At 41.1% G+C, this 19,273-nt stretch overlaps 1 protein-coding gene across 10 annotated transcripts in view; it reads right to left on the bottom strand.

Annotated features, from left to right (window-relative positions):
- The window catches only part of LOC139623308 (stromal membrane-associated protein 1-like), a 119,299-nt gene extending 100,026 nt beyond the window's left edge, over nucleotides 1-19,273 (bottom strand). For 7 of the 10 annotated variants that reach the window (XM_071481436.1, XM_071481438.1, XM_071481442.1 and 4 more), the window contains exons 1-2: nucleotides 18,978-19,273; nucleotides 13,427-13,548 (exon numbers count right to left, since the gene is read on the bottom strand). In XM_071481436.1, the coding sequence (XP_071337537.1) occupies nucleotides 13,427-13,548; nucleotides 18,978-19,095 (240 nt within the window). In that variant the 5' untranslated portion in view covers nucleotides 19,096-19,273. The remainder of the gene's footprint in view (nucleotides 1-13,426; nucleotides 13,549-18,977) is intronic. The other 3 variants (XM_071481440.1, XM_071481441.1, XM_071481443.1) reach the window with 1 other exon arrangement.

Raw genomic sequence — 19,273 nt, 5'->3', positions numbered from 1 at the left:
TTGTCCCACAAGCAACAGCCCGATGTGGGTCAAACAGTTTTTAGTCTCACACCAACCTCTTCGTTGAATTCTTCTGATTCACTGAGATATTCAGTGTCATGAAAATATTTAAAAACCTTTAAATTGGCAAACTAACATAACAAAGACCCAAACAACTCTTCACTAAACCCCTATCATGAACAACAACTGTAGGTTAGCAACCGTAACTATGCTGTGCTCGGGGTTTCTCCATGTGCCAAAGCAGTGGAATAAACAGTGGACTGAACAGAGTATCTATCTGCTCTAATGAAAGCTGAACAGCATTAGCAGGTCCACCACGCTAGTTTACTAGCAACAGCAGTAATCTCTAAGAAGGGTACAGGTTACATTCAAAAAGAGCCCCATTCAGGACTACCACCTCCACTGTGTAACACTTCCCCACTGTGGGGAAGTTAGATTAGCGTTTAACGTTAGCAGTTCTGTCTTTATTTGGTTTGGGGAAGTTATCATTTCAATTACCCATCAACATCACATGAGACAGAGTTACGTTTGCCAAACACACTGATTAGTTCTTATTTTAAAAGCAGCCAAACAGGATTATGTTGTTAAATGAAACAGTCTGACATGACACATATCTTACATATTTGCTTATCATACTTATTATACTCAAACAAACTAGCTCTGCACTGTGAAGCAAGAACAATACTATTTCTTTGTTTCCATGTCTTTTACATGGATCATCAAATGGCAAACTAGTCAACAACATTACCGGAAAGGTACCATATTTTACACTTGTAGTTTTACATCTCTGCTCTGGAGAAACAGTCAGCCAATCAGAAGAGAGACTCTGATCCTCTGATTGTTTCTGAGTGATCAAATAAAAATATAGCAGATTTCAGGTAAACACTAAGAGAAACCAAACCCTGCAAAGTTGGATGGTGGGTCCAGGTGGGCGGGGCTTGGGGCATGGCTGAGAGTGGTGACTGCTTTGTTGTGACATCACAAAGTTCCAGAAGTCATGACGGCTGGTTTTAAGGCTCAGTTTCTGAATACAGGCTGTGTGCATTTCTCTGTGGACTGAGGCTTTGATACTTTCACAGTATTAATATAGAACCTAGACCTGCTTTATAATCAAAAAACACATGGACATCTACCTTCATACTGTATGGGACCTTCAATGCTGTGTGACCTTCAATGCTGTGTGGTTGAACACAAAATCTGAAAGAAGTAGTTTTGTGAAGAATGAAAAACTGAGAGCTTCTGATAGAAGGTTAAACGCTGCCTTACTTTCACACCTCCGTAAAAACCGGCCAATCACTGCATGAAGTAGGCATGACTGTCAGATTTTCTGTCATAAAATGACAAAAACTGTCAGATGCAGCACCGCCCAACTCCACTAGTGAAAAGAGAGTTTCACAGGCTGTGAGACAAGCTGACAAGTGCTTTGTCTGAAATATACTTAGGCCATTAAAGTCACTGAAACCCAGAACATTAACAACCTTGTGCAGACTCGTGGAAGCTCTTGAAAATATTTTTTAGTTCGGGTTAAGATTTTCCATGGAAACCTATCATCCAAATGCATCATCCATCACATATAATGTAGTACAAAACAACCCTAGCTCTGCCAAACCTCCATGGGGATAAATAGATGATGGCACAGAAATGACAGTCAAATCATTTTAATGTGCTAGTGGCTGCAGTCCCTCAGCGCCATCTTTGGCTCCATCCTTACCCAGACCGTGAAGCTTACTACCAGTCAATCTGACGACTGAAAGCAACTGTGAACGCAGAACATACAAAGGATCAACTTTTATGGATCCAGGCTACATAATGGTGGTGAGGCAGGGCCAGTTGGATGGTAGCAGGAATGCATGCAGTCCAGTGAGCTTGTCGGTCTCGGGTAAGAGCATCAGTGTGTTAATGCGGTGGCACTAATGCGCTAGACGGCCTAAAGGAGCATTAAGGCAGGGATGACTGAGTGTTAAGCCTAAATCAAGCAGCTCAGCCATTATAAGCTGGACTCTATCTGCTGGATATCTATCAGTATGGATTGGACCTCGCTGCGCTCTGCTCTCAGATAACCTCTTTAAAAAAAGTTCTCCAAAACAAATGCATAAAGTCTTCTCATCTGAGTTCTCATCTACATACAGAGCACATATACACTTTGCATAGGCTGGAAATCCATTGTGGCAAACTGCAGAGCATCCAGATACAACACACTGAAACTTTCTTAACAGTATTTTTACAAGTATTTCTATTAAGACAATCAGTTGCAGCAGTTCAGCAGGGTCGGACTGTATTTAGAGAAGTGAATGGCTCATACAAATTCTACTCTAAATACACAGTAGTCTGTTGTAGACCGAGATAAGCCTTTGGACTTGGTCTGTGTGTTGCATGCTAAACTGTCCTCACTGTTTCAACCAGCCAATGAGCCAATGATGATGAACAAACATTCTGATTGTATGACTAGCAAGTGCCAGTGTCAGTGGATGATGACCAGCAGCCCCTCTGGGTCACTTAATGTAACATCATTAATTCAATTCTATTTCATTTTATTTGGATAGCAGCAAATTATAACACACGTTATCTCAAGGCACTTTACAGGCTACAGTCAAGACCTTACAATATTATAGTCCCCACAATGAGCAAACTCACTTATTGGCAGCTTTAGAGCTTTAGCGACACCAGCAACCACAGACAAATGTGTTTTTGGGGTCAGAGCGGGTGACGTTGAATCCTATTTAAAACTGACAAAGGATGAACATGAATATAGTAAGATTGATATTTAAGTGTTTTAGCAGCAGCCAGATTTCAGACAGTTGATGTAAATGAGCATTCAGGTTTCTTTTATCAGATTTAATGGGAAACCACAGAACACAGGTCGAGTTCTGCTCAGGAATCCTGATTACAAAAACTGTCAAACTAAACCATAACAGCTAACCCTGTTTCTTCACCTGAACAGTTCAGACCCTGTCCTCTCACTGTGGAATCTCTCCAAATTTTCTGACCACAAAAAAACCCAACATAACATAAAAACATAACAGAATTAACTTACAGACCAACTTGATGTAAATGGAGGTTTTGCGTATTTGCACAAATTATCACTTTTTACTGCTTTCTCCTGATTTCTCCAGCTTTTTGTGCATCTGTAAACAAAGTGAACTCTTAAAACTTCTACTTGCATGTACAACACAGCTCGTTTTCATCTCTTCTTCACTTACACACAATAACAGCTGTTTAAAAGAGGAGCAGAATAAAAACACTGATTCGTGAGTCCTGACCTACAGCACTGCTCTGCATCCAACTAGACTAGGTCAAAAATGAGTATATGTCTGGACCACATATGGTCAATGTGTGTAATTGAGGACGTAGTTGAAAACTGTTGTGGAACCGCTGTAAACAACTGACATCATTGTGTCATATTTGCATCCTGCCAAGTGTCAGACAGTTTCAGCTCTTTATCTGTTTGCTTCTCCTCTCTGTGCTCATATATACAGTACAGTTTAATTCAGCTGAATTCTCTCAAAGGAGTTTTAAATCGAAAGCAACTGGACTTGGTTATTTGTCTAGGAAGACGTTTCACCTCTCATCCAAGAGGCTTCATCAGTTCTTTCTCGCACCTGACCAGGCTGGGACTGGTCCAACTATCTGGTGTGGAGACCCAGGATTTAACCTCTGGGAGGGGCTTTCACAAGGCTGATGATGTCATTGGTTCCCTTTGTGCTCCATGTGCCAACGACAGTCGTTAGAGTTACTGTCTTGGTGGAGAGTTGGTTTCGACTTCGTTAGAGCCCTATTGTGTTATAACGACAGTTGTTGGAGTCACATGCCACTTGTGAACAGTTGTTTCTCTTAGAGGTTAAATTGTTGAATTTCCTGGGAAGGGATGAAAGGGCAGCATTGTAAATTGGAGATAGGTGGTGTCTGAGGCCTCCTCACCTGTTGAGGGACGGTTTCTCTACTTTCACATAGATAGCTTCTTTCACTCCTCTTTCGAACCACCTGTCCTCCCTGTCCAGGATGTGAACCTTGCTGTCCTCAAAGGAGTGGGCTTTCTCCTTAAGATGTAAGTGGACAGCAGAGTCCAAGCCTGAGGAGTTAGCTCTCCTGTGTTGGGCCATGCGTTTATGCAGTGGTTGTTTCGTTTCTCCAATGTAGAGTTCTTTGCATTCCTCATTGCATTGGACTGCATACACCAGGTTGCTTAGGGTGCTTTCGATTTAAAACTCCTTTGAGATACTATGACCTGGACAAATGAGAATATTCACAGGCTCAGCTGAATTCTCATTTCTCATTTATTTATTGGATTTTTCTGTTTCTGTTGTCAGACAATAAGTTTGAAATAATGACCAAAACGCAGCCCATTAAGACTACACGGTAACTTCCAAGCTGCTGCTAAAATCCTGATTTTATAACCACGACGTCGTCTGACAAAAATCACCACAACACATAAGTTAAAGACAAAGACTGAGCTGTGATTGATTTCAGTCATATTTACTCATAAATCGAAGTGACAGAATACCTTTCCCATATTGTCTCTCAAACAGAGCACAGCCTCCGTCTGGGTAACAGAGTGCTGCTTCATTTCTCACCTTTGACTCTCTTCTAAGCAGCCAAGGTTTTCTCAAAAAGTCACCACATTTGTCATTTGTTGCTTTAAAAAAAAAAGTCTCTAAATCTAGTGACAAATGCACTAAGTTGGCAACTGTAACTGCCCCAATGGAAACTGTTTGTGCACATTCATTTTCAAACAGCCAATGGGGAAACTCCAACTCAGTCATGTGGCATTCAGCTGACCAATGGTGGAGCTCTGATCACTCCCCCAGTCAGTCAGTCAGTCAGTCAGTCAGTCAGTCACAGACATCCGTGGTTACAGGGCTGGTCCCACTGTTGCAGTCCAGCCAATAAGCTACTATTTGCTGCATGGCCTGGTGAGGGGCTGTCCTGGTCTGAATCAGCTCTTTCAGATGTAAAAACAATCTTCCGCCCAGATTTAAAACAGTCTACAAATGAATGAATAAATGCGACTGATGCATCTGATGACTATCAAGTGAATAGTATGTGGATAAGCAGCAGCTTTGGTTCTGAAACTTCAGTATCTGTTCATCTGTGTCTCCGGCAGATAATTCAGATTCAATAGCTGCTTTACTGCGTTATTCATCTTTATACTTGCTCTGTATTGAAGTTAGGACAAAAATAGACAGCTGAATTGAGTTCTCTCAGCAGACATGAGCCCTGCAGTCTCTACACACACACACACACACACACACACACACACACACACAGAGAATACAAACACACTCGTGCTAATTTGTAGACTGCTGACCTGATTAGACACAAATGAGCTCTTCTTTCTCTCTCTCTCTCACACACACACACGCACACACACACACACAATTTCAAGTACTTTCATGCAGGTAGATGTGAGCCCATCGTGCAGAGTGCCGTGAAAGAAGGGCACACGCAGGAGCATGCCTGCACAAACGATACACACATGCCAATGCACAAACACACTGACGCATGCAAACACACTCACTTGCACACAAATAAATACCCATGAAGATTATATCACATACACACACACACACACACACACAGTTTAATAATAAATATGCATGCATATTCACATACATGCAGACAAAACTCACACACACTGGGACAAACAAACAGAGTCATCTCAGCTGAGACACACACAGACAAACACACACCCTGGAGTCTTGATGAGTGACAGCGGAACTTTCCAACTGAGAGGCGGGGGGGGCAGCTAGCCGAGCATGAAATTAAAGCCCCAACTGTCAACCTGAGGACAGTCAGGATGACGACCGATGTCTGTGTGTGTCTGTGTGTGTGTCTCTAAAAGTTCGTGATGGTGGCAGCAGGGTAGGTAGGCTATGTAACCATAGATGTCAGCTGAGGTGTCTCATCCTGTCATAGAGATCAATTTGTGATCTGGCACTTAATCCTGCAGAACACACGCCGACGGCTGTTTGGACTTTGTGTGGAAACGCTCTGAAGCAACAAAGAAGGAAGGAAAATAAATAAGGAACATCTGAATTTACTGATGTGATTCCTGTGAGCTTATTCGATCAATATTTATTAGAGGGAACAAAAGTCAGCGGCGAGAAACCGGAGCCGCTTCTTTCTTCAGGGACATAGCAAAGACACAGAGGCTAAAGCTTCAGGGCTGAACGAGGCAGACTCTGTGGACTTGACTCATACAGATCCTCCGGGACTAATAACACTGCAGCCTTTATCTGTCCCGAACCACAGCACCCAGTAATCCATCTGGGCTCCTGTCACAGCCACTGTTCTACCTTTTTTATTTGAATCATCTTTTCATTTCGAGTGTAATTGCTCTCCAGGTTTTATACCTTTCTTTCAGACAGTCCTACTTCGTCTTAATGTCCTCTTGTAAAACACCTTGAAAGCTATGTGATATTTATAAGTTCTTTAAATTATGTTTGGCTGCATGAAACCAATTTAAATTTTCTCCATTTTACTTCCAGGAATGAGAATATAGGTAATGTTACTGCACGAGGGCTGAACGGTGCTGGAGGAAAGAAGATAAACCATCCCTGTTCTGAAATTCAGCAGCATCCACCTTAAAAAAAAAAGGTTAACAATTTCCTCAATTTCCTAATTAATAAAATGTCACTAAATCATCCAAAGACTGCCAAAATCTGCAGCCCAGGCCAAAGAGGAGCTGAGAATTAGACTGACGTGCAGGATACAGAGGGGGAAATAAAGAAGCGCTGTGTTGCTCCCTGCTGGTCCATTAGTGTGACTCAGTGTCAGCGGTAATGAGGAGGAGTGGATAGACTCAACACAGAGAGAGGCTTCCCTCTCTACGCAGCGCTTCTTTATTATAACAAGAGGAAAACGTAATAAAAACTCATCATCTGCTCTTCTTGTCTGCTCTTAAACAAATACTAAAACATTATGGCTCGGGCAGTTCATAAATCATGACACATAAAGAGCATTAACAGAAGTAATAAAGGCTGAGGGGGTGATCAAGTGCCTACAAGTAGCTCCTTATGATTTCTAAATGATTCAAGAGCTTCAGAAAACCTACAGGCTATAAGATTTACACTCTTTTTAAAAGGTATTTAAATGTCACACAACAAATACCAACAGAAAAAAAAAACAAAAAACAAAAAAAACAAGGGTTGAACTGAAAAGTGAGAAGAGGACTCCATCTGCTGGTGAAAGACAGCGGCATAGTGGATTCAGCCAGAGTAAAGATATATGAAAGACATTTTTCTTACCCTATTCAAATTCCCTCAAAAAATCAAAACCAATGACGAACTGATGCGACTAACAGCAGTGTGTTGCATACTCAGAACACATCAGTGAGACTGGGTGACATGCTCCTTCAATAACATACACACTGGGGTTTATTTTGACTTAGTCGCACATATTCCACACCAGAGGTTCTCAAAGTGGGGTCTGGGGACCCTCAGGAGGCCTTGAGGAACTCCTGGGAGTCCCCAGTAAAAAGGGGAATAATAATAATAATAATAATAATAAATGTCACCATAATTCCATCCATAACTAACACAATGAAAGCATATATTACTAATTTGGTCAAATTTCATACACTTTCTGTAATTAAAAATCTAATCAGATGGGACCCTGGGACCAGATCTCATCAAATGGTTTGTCACTTTAGGGGTCCCTGACATGACAAAGTTTGAGAGCCGCTGCTCTACACCATCCTGCTGCTGTAGAACTCAAAAGAGCACAAAATATGTATTAATCTACATCTGAAAATAGTCCTCAACAAAGTCCTCACAATCTACTGAGCCTGTTTTCAAAATCAAACTGTATACATTAGGGCTGCACTTATTGATATTGCAATTGCGATATGATTAACAATTTCAATTGGAGTGGTCATTTTTTCTATTTCATTTTCACTGAAAAAAATATAAAACTGATTTTATCTCTGTAGCACAACAATACTTCATTTATGGTCTGTTGGGACACATTTTACCTTTATCCAAAAAAAATGCTCTTAGCCATGTAAAGATTTCTATAATATTTCCACCAATTGCTCAGCCCTAACATACATGTGACACATTTACAGCAGGAATGAATGGACTCGTAGCAAAAATGCTCACATTTATGAATGATTTAAATAATCAACAGTTCCTGTTTTCATCCACTCCTGGAGAAGATGCAGACTTTGTTTTAAAAGCTAAATGACACAGGTGCGTATAAAAGAAACAGCATATGTGACAGTGAACAGCTGGATGCAGACTGCAGCTTCTGGTAACTCTCTCCTTCTGTGCTTACTAACCTGTCCTTCACACCTTTAAAATGTGTACAGTTGGAGGCTGTGGGTCCAAAAAGCATTTGGGTCTGAATTAGAATGAGTGTGTGTGGGCCTGTGTCAGTGTTATATGTGTGTGACAGCAGAGAGGTACCAAGGACAGGTTGTCAAAGTGCTGAGTGCCCTGCAGGCATTTGCCAAGATGTGCTGTGCCAGCACAGAGGAGAGTGTGTGCCAGCTTCGAGCACCCCCTGCCACAAATCATGATACTGACACACTGCCAGCCTGTGTGTGTGTATGTGTGTGTGTGTGTGTGTGTGTGTGTGTGTGTGTGTGTGTGTGTGTGTGTGTGTGTGTGTGTGTGTGTGTGTGTGTGTGGCATTTACGTCACACTGGTGAAAGGACTGTGTTAAAACCAAAGGCAAAAATTATAGTCTGGGACTCTAAGTAGTGGATGAACTGAGATGCCAGGGAGGACAGGAAAATGGAATTGCAATCAATAAGGACTCACACACATATGCACACACATACACACTCACACACACACACGAATGTAGGGCAGCGTGTGTAGACAGTAGACAGGAGTAAGGGTGAAATTTCAGCTGAGACTAAGGTGAGTCACCACACTGCAGTGGTCATAGCAGGACAGCCACGCCCAGGCATGCTGACTGCAGCAGGCGCTGTGGAGGGCACCGGTGTTTGGTGATGCCAAGCCCTAAAACAAACTGATCAATCATACCAGAGCCCTGTACTCTGAGTGGTCAATCAGCTGTGGAGTGAATGCTTGTTTTAAAAAAAAAAATCAATAACAGCTAATACACTGCCGCTGTTGTGTTTGCAGAGCGCTGCATCCCGGAGACATCCATGTTCACGCTCTAAGACAGAACATGAAGTCGACAAGAACAAGTCCATGTCCACTAACAGACGTTCAGTTGTGTGTTTTCTGTTGCAGTGAAACAACAGGAAATGTTTATATAATGCCTGTGCATAAGGACAAATGTTGATCTTGGAGCAGCTGGACTGTCGCAAAAGTGCAAAACGTTAAGTGGAACATGAAGTGACCCTGTGTTTATGTTCAGGCGGTACCTTTTGTAAATTTAAAAAAAAAAAAACTGGCCTATAAAAAGTCAGAAAAGAGTGAAAAATTTGTCTATAGATGATATATAGAACATTTTTGACACTTTTGGCTTTCATTTGATAAGATACCTTTATTATTAGTTGAGATGTAATAATATCTATTGATAATTTCTTTCTGTGTCCACACTAGGGTTGCACATCTCTCTGTGATAAACGATTCGATATGCATCTAGATACACAGGTTATGATTCGATTCAAAAACGATATCCTTTTATCACAGACCAATTTGATACGAATCGATTCCATACAGTGTAAGAACGATACGATTCGATTCTATGGTTAATATTTGTTGTAGATATTTTATATAATAAAGAAGCCAAGTCTATGAAAGTGATTTTCCGTGTTGTCCCTTGTTTATCACTCATGCTAATTCCAGCTAGGCAGCTACAGCGTTTCGCAGGCAGTCTCAGCTCTCGTGTTGTTTTAGAGACCTGGCACGTGTGTAATGCCGCCAACCGATTCAAAGTCTCGCGATACCCGATCCATGACTCTATAACCGATTAATCTAGGAATTCATTGATAATTCGTATCGATTGAGGAGGCTGCAACCGATACAGCCGTATCTCTCACTTGTTGAACCGAATATCCGGTCGCATCGGTTTATCGTTCACAACCCTAGTCCACACTGCTATTGTAAAAACGTTAACCAGCTGGTAGTTTAACGACTGCCTTGCTACCTGCTAACTGTGGTATACCTATCTGAAAATCATGTGATGAAATCAGCTATTGTTGAGTCAAGACGACAACACACACTGAGTCTACACAGAAGGTGAAGTGTGAAGTGTGAGCAGTACATCAGCAGAGCAGCAGCAGCTCCAGCGTGACACGTGCATCTACACAGGAGGCGTTCAGGCGCAGTGTAGAGCTGTAGGTCACCTGTGTTTTGGAGGCACTCAGAATCGAGAGCCGTCGTAAGAGAATCGCGAAAAAAAACAGTACACTCTTTATCTTTTCAAATATCAAAATGATTAAGAGGGTTTTTTATTCTTTTTTGAGGAGCGTTTTTGAGACTGTCCTCTAGAAAACGAGCCCATAGGTCGTCTGTCAGCAGGTTATTTTGACCCATAGTTAGGTTTTGTTGCTAGAAGACATCTAGTGGTCGTAATAATGATGACAGGAGCAAAAGGAAAAGTGGGATGACGTAGTTTATAGAGCAACAAAGTCCACGTCAGGAGGAGGCTGTGGTGGATGGATGGGTCAGCAAAACACAGGAATATGACACAGGAGAGTAGTGTTCGATTCCCATGTGAAAGTGACAGTTCATGTTGTTTCTATTATTGTAACCGTCAACTGTTAAGGAAGTACTTATCCTAACCCAAACTGCGATCTTTTCCTAAACCTAACCAAGTCACAACCGTTTATTATTGTAACCATCCCAACCAAAGTCTGGTGCGCCTGCCACCACAGGGGTTTAATTTCAGGAGAAATTCAGAGCTGAAGTGATGACTAACGGGTGTTACTACAGCTGTTCCTTACAATTAACAACTTCCACTCTTCCTGCCAGCTACCTGTCTGAGACTGATGTGAACTGTTTGTCAGGTTTCACAAAACGCAGACATTGTCTTCAACAAACCATATGTGGCCAAGCATGACGACACACTACTCTCAAATATGACTGAAACACATACCAGCTGCAGGGAGCATCTTAACAACAGTCAAGACTGTTTTGTTGTTGTTGTTGTTGAGCCTCCTCACAGACGTAACCTTCATTATTCACAGGTGATTAAACGAACCAGTGACAGCCGTCAATACAGCGACTGACTGAACTGTCCGTCTCCTGCAGCTCGTCCACCCACACAGGTGATCAGACCTCCTCTCAGTGCAGAGTGGGGGCTGCTGTGGCCGTCACTGTTTCAAAAAGTCAAGTACCAACAAACTCAAACTGACACTTAATCCATTTGAATTAATTCAAACTCAACCCGTACAACAGGGTGGAACTGGTTCAACATCACTACGGGTCTAATCAGCCAGAGAAACTGAAAACATCTAAGTGGGTGTCGAGAGCCTATAAAACACTTTTATTATCATTATTATTATTATTACTATGTAAGATATAGTTAAAAGTGTGGCTATTAGGACTTAAAAATTATTTTCTTTCAAAGCTCAATTTTAATACAAAACTGATTTTCTACAGCTTTCGTGTTGCTTTCTACATCATTGCTGGAGTTTACCTAATTATGAATTATTAATGATGATAAACTGAAAATAACTAAACCCTCAATGACAGAAGCATCTGTTCCTCAGGCTTTTCTTTAGAGACTTTTTATGAAGCTTTATTTCATCATGTTTTCAAGTCGTCCGTACGTCTGTCTCATTCTCATGGACACGATATCTCAGCACTCATTAGGACAAGGATGAGGTCAAAGGTCAAGGTCACGGTGACCTCACAAAACACAATTTTGACCATAACTCATAAATATGACATTTTATATCCAAAAGATCAGGTCAACTTCATTGTGACATCACAATGTTCTGCAAAAACACTTCTGGCCATTATTCAATGCTGTTACTCAGAAAGGAGAGACTATGGCTGTATTTCCTGCTACTTGCTGGTTGGTGGAGGGACACAACCATGAGGTGGTGATTCTAGTTTCTTTTGTACTCAGACAAATGAGATTTGGTGAGAATGACCTCCATTCAACTATTTTATGAAGCTGTCTCAGTGATTGTCACTAACTAATGAAAACAGAGTAATCTTAATCAGTGGTCATGTTAAGATGATTTCTTCTCTAACTACTCAGCCTTTTTTCTGACAGTGCATTGCTCCACACAAGAAGAATCACATTAACTGATTTCATCTTTCAGACTTCGGACTTTTCACTGAATCATGTATCATTTGTTTAAAAATAGCTGTGACATAGTGGAAGTGACTCATAGGGCATGGCTGGATGCTGCTGCTGCTCTATGACTAACATAAGTAAACACACCTCAGGCTGCAGGGTGCTGTGTCTCAGACTGATGGTGAAAACACAAATCAGTAGGGCAGATTTTAACACAGTTCAGTAAATTAAAGGTTAATTACTTGATCAACTGCTTTGATCATTTAAAGTCTGAGTAAGAATCAGCAGTGATGGGACAGATGTGGGATGAAACCCTTATCTCAGTGGGAAAAATATGTGTTGGAGCTGAGTCACACTGAGTTGGAAATAAATCGGCTTCAGCCTCGATTCAGACTCATTATATGAAGAAAATAATAATAAGAGATTTTTAACTGTTGTGGATTTGATGCAGAGTTTGAGCCTCCACAGAACCAAGAAGAGAGACCACATTAGTCCAGTTTCAGCTGCTCTGCACTGGCTTCCTGTTACATTTAGAATTGATTCCTCCAAAGGCTTTAATGGGCGAGGACCAAGCTGAGAACACTTAGATCATCTACTGATGTTTTATTGAAGGTTCCTTCGTCAAAGCTCTGCACATGTTACCTACAGATATCAGAGAAGCAGCTCACTGAGTGTTTTTAAAGAAAGCTTAAAACATATCTCTTCACCTGAGCCTTTAAACAGCTCTGAAACCGAGCACTTTGCTTCACACTTATACACTGCTTAGCTTTTTAATGCTGTTATATGTATTGATGTCTTACAGATTTTATGCTTTCTATATAATCCATTTTTAACTATTTATTTCATCAACGTTATTATTCCATCTCATTACATGCATTTCATTCTACAATGTGTTTAACATGTTTTTAAGTTCCTTTTATGTATTTTCATGTGATGCACTTGATGCATGTAATTTCTTTGTAGTAAAGCACTTTGTCCTGAATTTCTTGTATGAAAGGTGCTATACAAATAAAGTTTGTGTCTTTCTCTGTTCCACTGCAACAGAGAAACAAGACTGACAGATGTGTGTCTGTTCATTCACTCATTTATTAGCTATACTGCTTATCCTTTAAGGGTCTGGAGCCCATCCCAGCTGACACTGGGTGAGGGTGTGGGTACACCCTGGACAGGATGCCAGTTTTTCACAGGGCTGACATGTAGAGAAAAACATCCATTCAGTCTCACAGTCACATCTACAGGCAATTTAGAGTCACGAATTTACCTGATCTGCATGTTTTTGGATTGTGGGATGGAGTACCGGCAATGAACCCACACAGGCACAGGGAGAACATGCAAACTCCACACAGAAAAGGTTCAAGCCCTGTGAGGCATCTCTGCCAACCACTGCACAAAATGGGAAACAACCGAGAGGACAAGTCATAAACTGCCTACTGAAATAAGTAATTCCAACTGATTCGGGTGATTAACTACATTCAGCAATAAGCACAAACACACACACACACACACACACACACACACACACACACACACACACACACACACACAATACTTGAGGTTTACGAGAACAATGCTCCACAGATGCTGTAAATCAGCTCACTTGAGAAACACACATGTTCTCCACATTAATACCTGACGTTTAACAAAGCAGAACAGCAAATACAGCCATTCTCCTTCCCAGCAGGCATCAGTGAAGGTTTGTTGAGAAGGCTCCCATTATCAACAATCATTTCCATGATGAAACTCATATTGACAGAAATGTTTAATTGTGTGTCATGTCAGTCTAATCACCAGCCACAAAGGAACGCCACGGTTGTGTGCACTGTTGAACCACGGCCAATTTAAATCCAGGGGATAAATTCTACCAGTTTATTAGCTGACACTTTAAATAATACACAAATAAATAGAGGAGTGAACTATGAGTTAGAGAAGATTAAAATCCTGAACAAATATTAACTATAGCTCAAGAGATCCACCTTTCTCAGCCAAGGCTGCTGGGTGGACAGCGGCGTGCACGCTGAGCTCCAGTACCAAACACCAGCAGAGACTAAGTCAACAAACGTCCACTGAGGCCAACAAGTCATGGGCAGATAGCAGGTTTTTAGTGATATTATATATTACGGAGAAAACACCCTTATTCTGTGTGTTCAGGCATTATTCCAGGTTGGTTAGCCTGAAGCCTGGGTTATACTACTGTGTAGGATCAATGCAGAGCCTACGCCACAGCTTCCACAGGTGCTTTACGATGCCAATTACACTTGTGCACTTGTGTGTCTGCATCACTCTGGAACTTCACCGCTAAAGCCTAAGTTCGGGTTTCCATCAAACGGCAACCTCTGAGGCTGAAAAATGAAGCTTACACAGAAGTGCCTAAAACTGCAGTTCCTGCAATGGCCCCTTGAGTCTGGCTCCAACAGAGAGACTGTCATGTTAAAATGTCCAACTTCACAGCAGAAATAAACATGTTTAAAGCCTGGTATAAAAAACAGTTTTGGTCTCTATAGCTAAATTCATGACAACTGCACTGGAGTGAATTTTTATATAACTCACCTGTTTAAATTTCATTAAGGCTTAAAGTTATCCATAATTGAGGACGTGGCCACTTTGAGTGACAGGGAGGTCGGTGCATGATTGCCACAAACCAGCATGCACCAGAGTCTCGGCTCTACACATGTCCAACCTCATTGTCCATTTTTGGATTAGCCGGGAGTTAGGCAGAGTCAGGCACTGACAAGCAGCCCACTCTGAGCTTCAAAACTGCTCCTCACAGACCTATGGGTGATGTCACAGAGGCTACGTCCATCTTTACAGTTTATGGTTACCATGTCACCGTGTGTGTACTTCTAACAATGGTGACTGAAACTGAGCAGATCATGTTGGGGAGAGAAGAGAGAGGACAGAGGAGATGGTGTGGGCGAACACTGACCTGACTGAGTTTTCTGTCCTTGTTCGTTCACTGAGAGACACGGATGAGACATGCTACCAAGTGGACCAATCACACTTGTTGCAGTCTGCATCATCGTGACGTGCAGTTACATTTCTATGGAGGCGCACGTCAGGCTCTAGCGTAGGGTACGGCGTAGGGTACAAAACTCCGCCACACGTACAGCGTTGATTCAGCCAAGTATAAACCAGGTTTCAGGGCTAACCTGGGAGTTAGCCCAGATTAACAGCCTAAATTTGCTGTTTATGCCGTGTTACATATTTGTAGCAGTTTGTTACCAAGTGAAACAAACTAACAGTGTGCAGCTGCTTTACATGAGCTGAATGGATTCTATTAGAGTTAGATGTCAGTGATTCTTTTCACCAAGTGGCAAAAATTTTTGCTGTCAGAATGTCCTGATACCTCCAACTGGAAATAAGGCTGACATGAACAGTTTTTCCCATTCAGCTGCTCATAATTACGGTTTAAACAATATGAAGTGAATGCAGCATAAGGACCAATGGGAAGATGATAATCACAAATGCAAGTGAGATATTTTTCTGAAAACAGTTTCTTAACATGTTATAGTTAAACATTAGTAGAGAACTTGTTATTGTTTTAATGAACACTTCAGTGAAATATTAATAAGTGGAGAGTAGTGTTTGAACATGGAAATGTTTGAATATTGAAATCTTATGCAGTCAATTATGAGTGTGCAGTGTTAAACTAAATAAATAAAAGTTTAAGGTGTTTCAGACACGGTTGTTTGTATTGTGTCACTGCAACTTAAAAGGTTTGAGGCAATCAGTGTCCTTCAATGAACTGAGCAGCCACAACTAAGATTGCAACTAGAATGTAGTGATGAATCTTAATGGAAGAAAACTGAGTAAATAAAACTGAAATGATAGCATTTGTGTAAAGAAGATGCTTTTAGTTTGTTATTCCCTCTCGCCCAGTCAGCTGCCCCCCTCTTTGGTGTATGTTGCTGATTTCTAAAGGGAGACGAGCAGCGTGTGAAATGAGGTTTCACAGGGGACCACGACATGCAGTTGCTTCCCCCTGATTGGACAGTGAATGCAAAGATCTGTGTCAGGGCGCCAAGGTGGATCCTTGAAGAGATTAACCAATAGTAAAGCCCGTTAGAGGGCTACACACATACTCATAGAACTGCAATTACATTCAATAACTACTGTTTCCTCAAATGAAAAAAAGGGGAATGTAGTGGAAAAGATACTGGATAATATAACTTTGTCACTGCTTACATCACAACACAATCAAACAGGAAGCAGGATATACTAAATGTATTTCATGCACACACACAACAAGGTCAACACGTTTTTATCCTAAAGCTGCACAAACCGAAAAAGTAATGAGTGGAAAATGTTCGCAATCTCAACGACCCCTGCCCATTGGTTCAGAGAGCAGAATTAGCTGTTAGCTCCAGTAACCTGATCAGAACCATGGATTTCATGACAGCTGTGTTACTGTGTTTACTGCTGTTTAATGAACATTGTTGAGGCTCTGTTTTTGACCTGCCTTTAAAGTTTCAGTCTGGGGGTCTGTGACAGCTCATAGAAGAACAGACTGATGGCTTTGGATGGAAAATGTGTCACGTTGCTCATAATCTTCCAGAAAATTAAAAACAGGCCTACAGAGTCTCTTGTCATGATCCTGTGTGGCTGATCAATAACACTGATTAAATCCCGTATTGACACACTTTGTCAAGGGTGCCTGTTTGTAGTGTAGTCATCACTGATATTTGTTAGTGCACACACACGTCATGCCTCTCTGCCTATGGAGCCTCGTCCAGCATTACCACTGCTCCTGGCTGCTGTTGCTCACTGGAATGGGTCGTGTTATCTGACAGAGATGACACTCGTTTATCAAAGGTTGCGTGTGTGAATTCATAGGTTTCCAGCAAGCTGTTTCATTTCTAAATAGTGACAATGTCCATATATAAGCTATTCTGACGTTATGGAAGTGTGTTTTCTTCCCAAATGCGTCCCCAGTTGTGGACACAGGACAAGTGATTTACAGAATAGCCATGTTATTCTGTAGCAGATAAAAGACAGCATTTAATTTCAATTGGACTTTAAAGCTCAAATGACAAGTCTGCTGAAAATTACAGAAGAATCAGTAAATAGCTAGTAAATGGACTTTAAGATAAAAAAAAATGTATTATATATTATTTACAAAGACTTTACTTAATATAAATATAACATGTTTGCATTGTAAAATGACTTTTGATCTGAAAGGGTGGCTGCACTCTGTTCTGCAGACAAAACTGTGTGGAATCTAGGTTTAGGTTTACAACTTCTGCTGTGGCTGCTGGCAGACACAACATCAGGATCATGAAATGTAATTTAGATAAACATCAAGGATACAAATGATATTTTACTAAAATGGCAGAAGGAAGCAGCATCAGCAGCGGGCTGTGGCAAATCACTATCAAAACAGATTCACTGACTGAGGGAGGTGTGGTACTACAGATTACACTTGTCAGACGGCAGTATAGGCATTGCGTTGACGCAACAGGAATTTAATCTCAGTCATAGGTAGCCCCGATACGAGCCGTTCAAACTCCACTCAGGAGTCTGGGAATTTCACGTTTCTGTACTTACACTTCCGCTTAGCCAACAGTCACGATCCTTTGACAAATTTGCTAGATGAATAGTTTAAAACATTATTACATTGTTATGTCATTTTTAAGATGATAAAGCTCTGTTCGGGTAATTCTAGTATTTATATTAGATATCAGATCTTGTTGTAAAACAGTACTGTTTGATCTACTTCATGTATGCCGAATTGAAGACTGATTCCTAACGTTTTCTGAAACATATTCAATCAAACTGTAATTTAGACTCTGTGCAAGTAAGTAATGAACTTTCACATTTTTTAATGGAGTTTGGGGGGCGGTTGCTCTGCAAGAGGGCATCGGGAGCGAGATGTAAGGTGTTGGCTGCAGCTGTAACAAACCCACAGTCTGTGATGCTGCCGTGCTTTTCTGACGTTCAGCGAACAAAGTACACCTCTAATTTAATGTTGCCTACACAGGACACGTATGTTTTCCGCTCATAAATAATCCAGTCAAGGACATGACACTGATACTGTCGGGCAAACCTGAGTCAAGTTAGCTACAGTTAAACAATACAAGACCGGACGAAGAGGCCGTCTGATTTCAAAATAAACGCACAAACGATGAATTTCAAGGGCAAACTTCTTAAAGCATAAACATGTCTATAAGGTGAGACACAAAAAGGCAATCAGTGATCAATTCAAATCCCAACATTGCTCATCATATAATCTGCCTGGTATTCAGAGTTTTAATTCAGCTATAACAACATCTTACATAAACAAGAAGTGTCAATCAGGCTCCGACATAATGTCGAACACAATCATCAAACTTCTTTGATTTATTTATATCATTAATATGCCAATTTGGCTCATTTTCATTCTTGTTATAATTACTGCCTCACATTCCCCCTTTGTTCTTTATTATTACTGTAAATTCCAGAGCTCATTGGGGATTTTATTTTGAAAGTGCTAAACGGAAGTTGAATGTATTTTGATGCTCTTTGGACAAATGTCGCTCAATATTATTAATTTTGTCTTAATTCTGACTGGACAAGCAATAACTTAGCATGTTTGCATCGTACAAAATAAATATACGTTATGCAAAAAATAATTTTAATCAGAATTACGCAATTGGTTACACAGCAACAAGGCTGAGGGAGATGTAAGCATAGCTAAACATCAGTGACTCCCATTAGAATAACGTTGCAATATGTTGCTAGCTTTAGCAAGCCGTTAGCTACCAACTTCCCACAACATTTCATCTTTACGCACTCACATTTCTGACACACAGGTTGACAGCAGAAACTGTCATGCTTACCTTTTGCCTCACAGTCAGCACAATACTTGTTGTCTTCTTCTCTCAGCATTTTAGACAGAATGGCCTGATGCTGCTCATTCAGTTTCTGGGCTTTTTCTCTCTCCGACCGCGTCGTCATGTCGCCAGAGTTTGGGAGTTAGTCCTGCTTGTGTAGAGGCGATAAAAACCACGGAGTCCTCAGCTTGTGTTAAAAAGGGTGGGACATCCCCGTGTAGCCGCACAGTACCGCCTGTATTCAGTTAGCTTGCAACCTGCTAGCAAGGTAATATGGATCCAAGGCAGCATCATCCCTGCTG

This window comes from Trachinotus anak, unplaced genomic scaffold, assembly GCF_046630095.1.
Source record: "Trachinotus anak isolate AG129_WGS33_773 ecotype Australia unplaced genomic scaffold, CSIRO_AGI_Tana_v1 ptg000007l, whole genome shotgun sequence".
NCBI classification, from domain to species: domain Eukaryota; kingdom Metazoa; phylum Chordata; class Actinopteri; order Carangiformes; family Carangidae; genus Trachinotus; species Trachinotus anak.
This window is presented reverse-complemented; position numbering and strand designations above follow the sequence as displayed.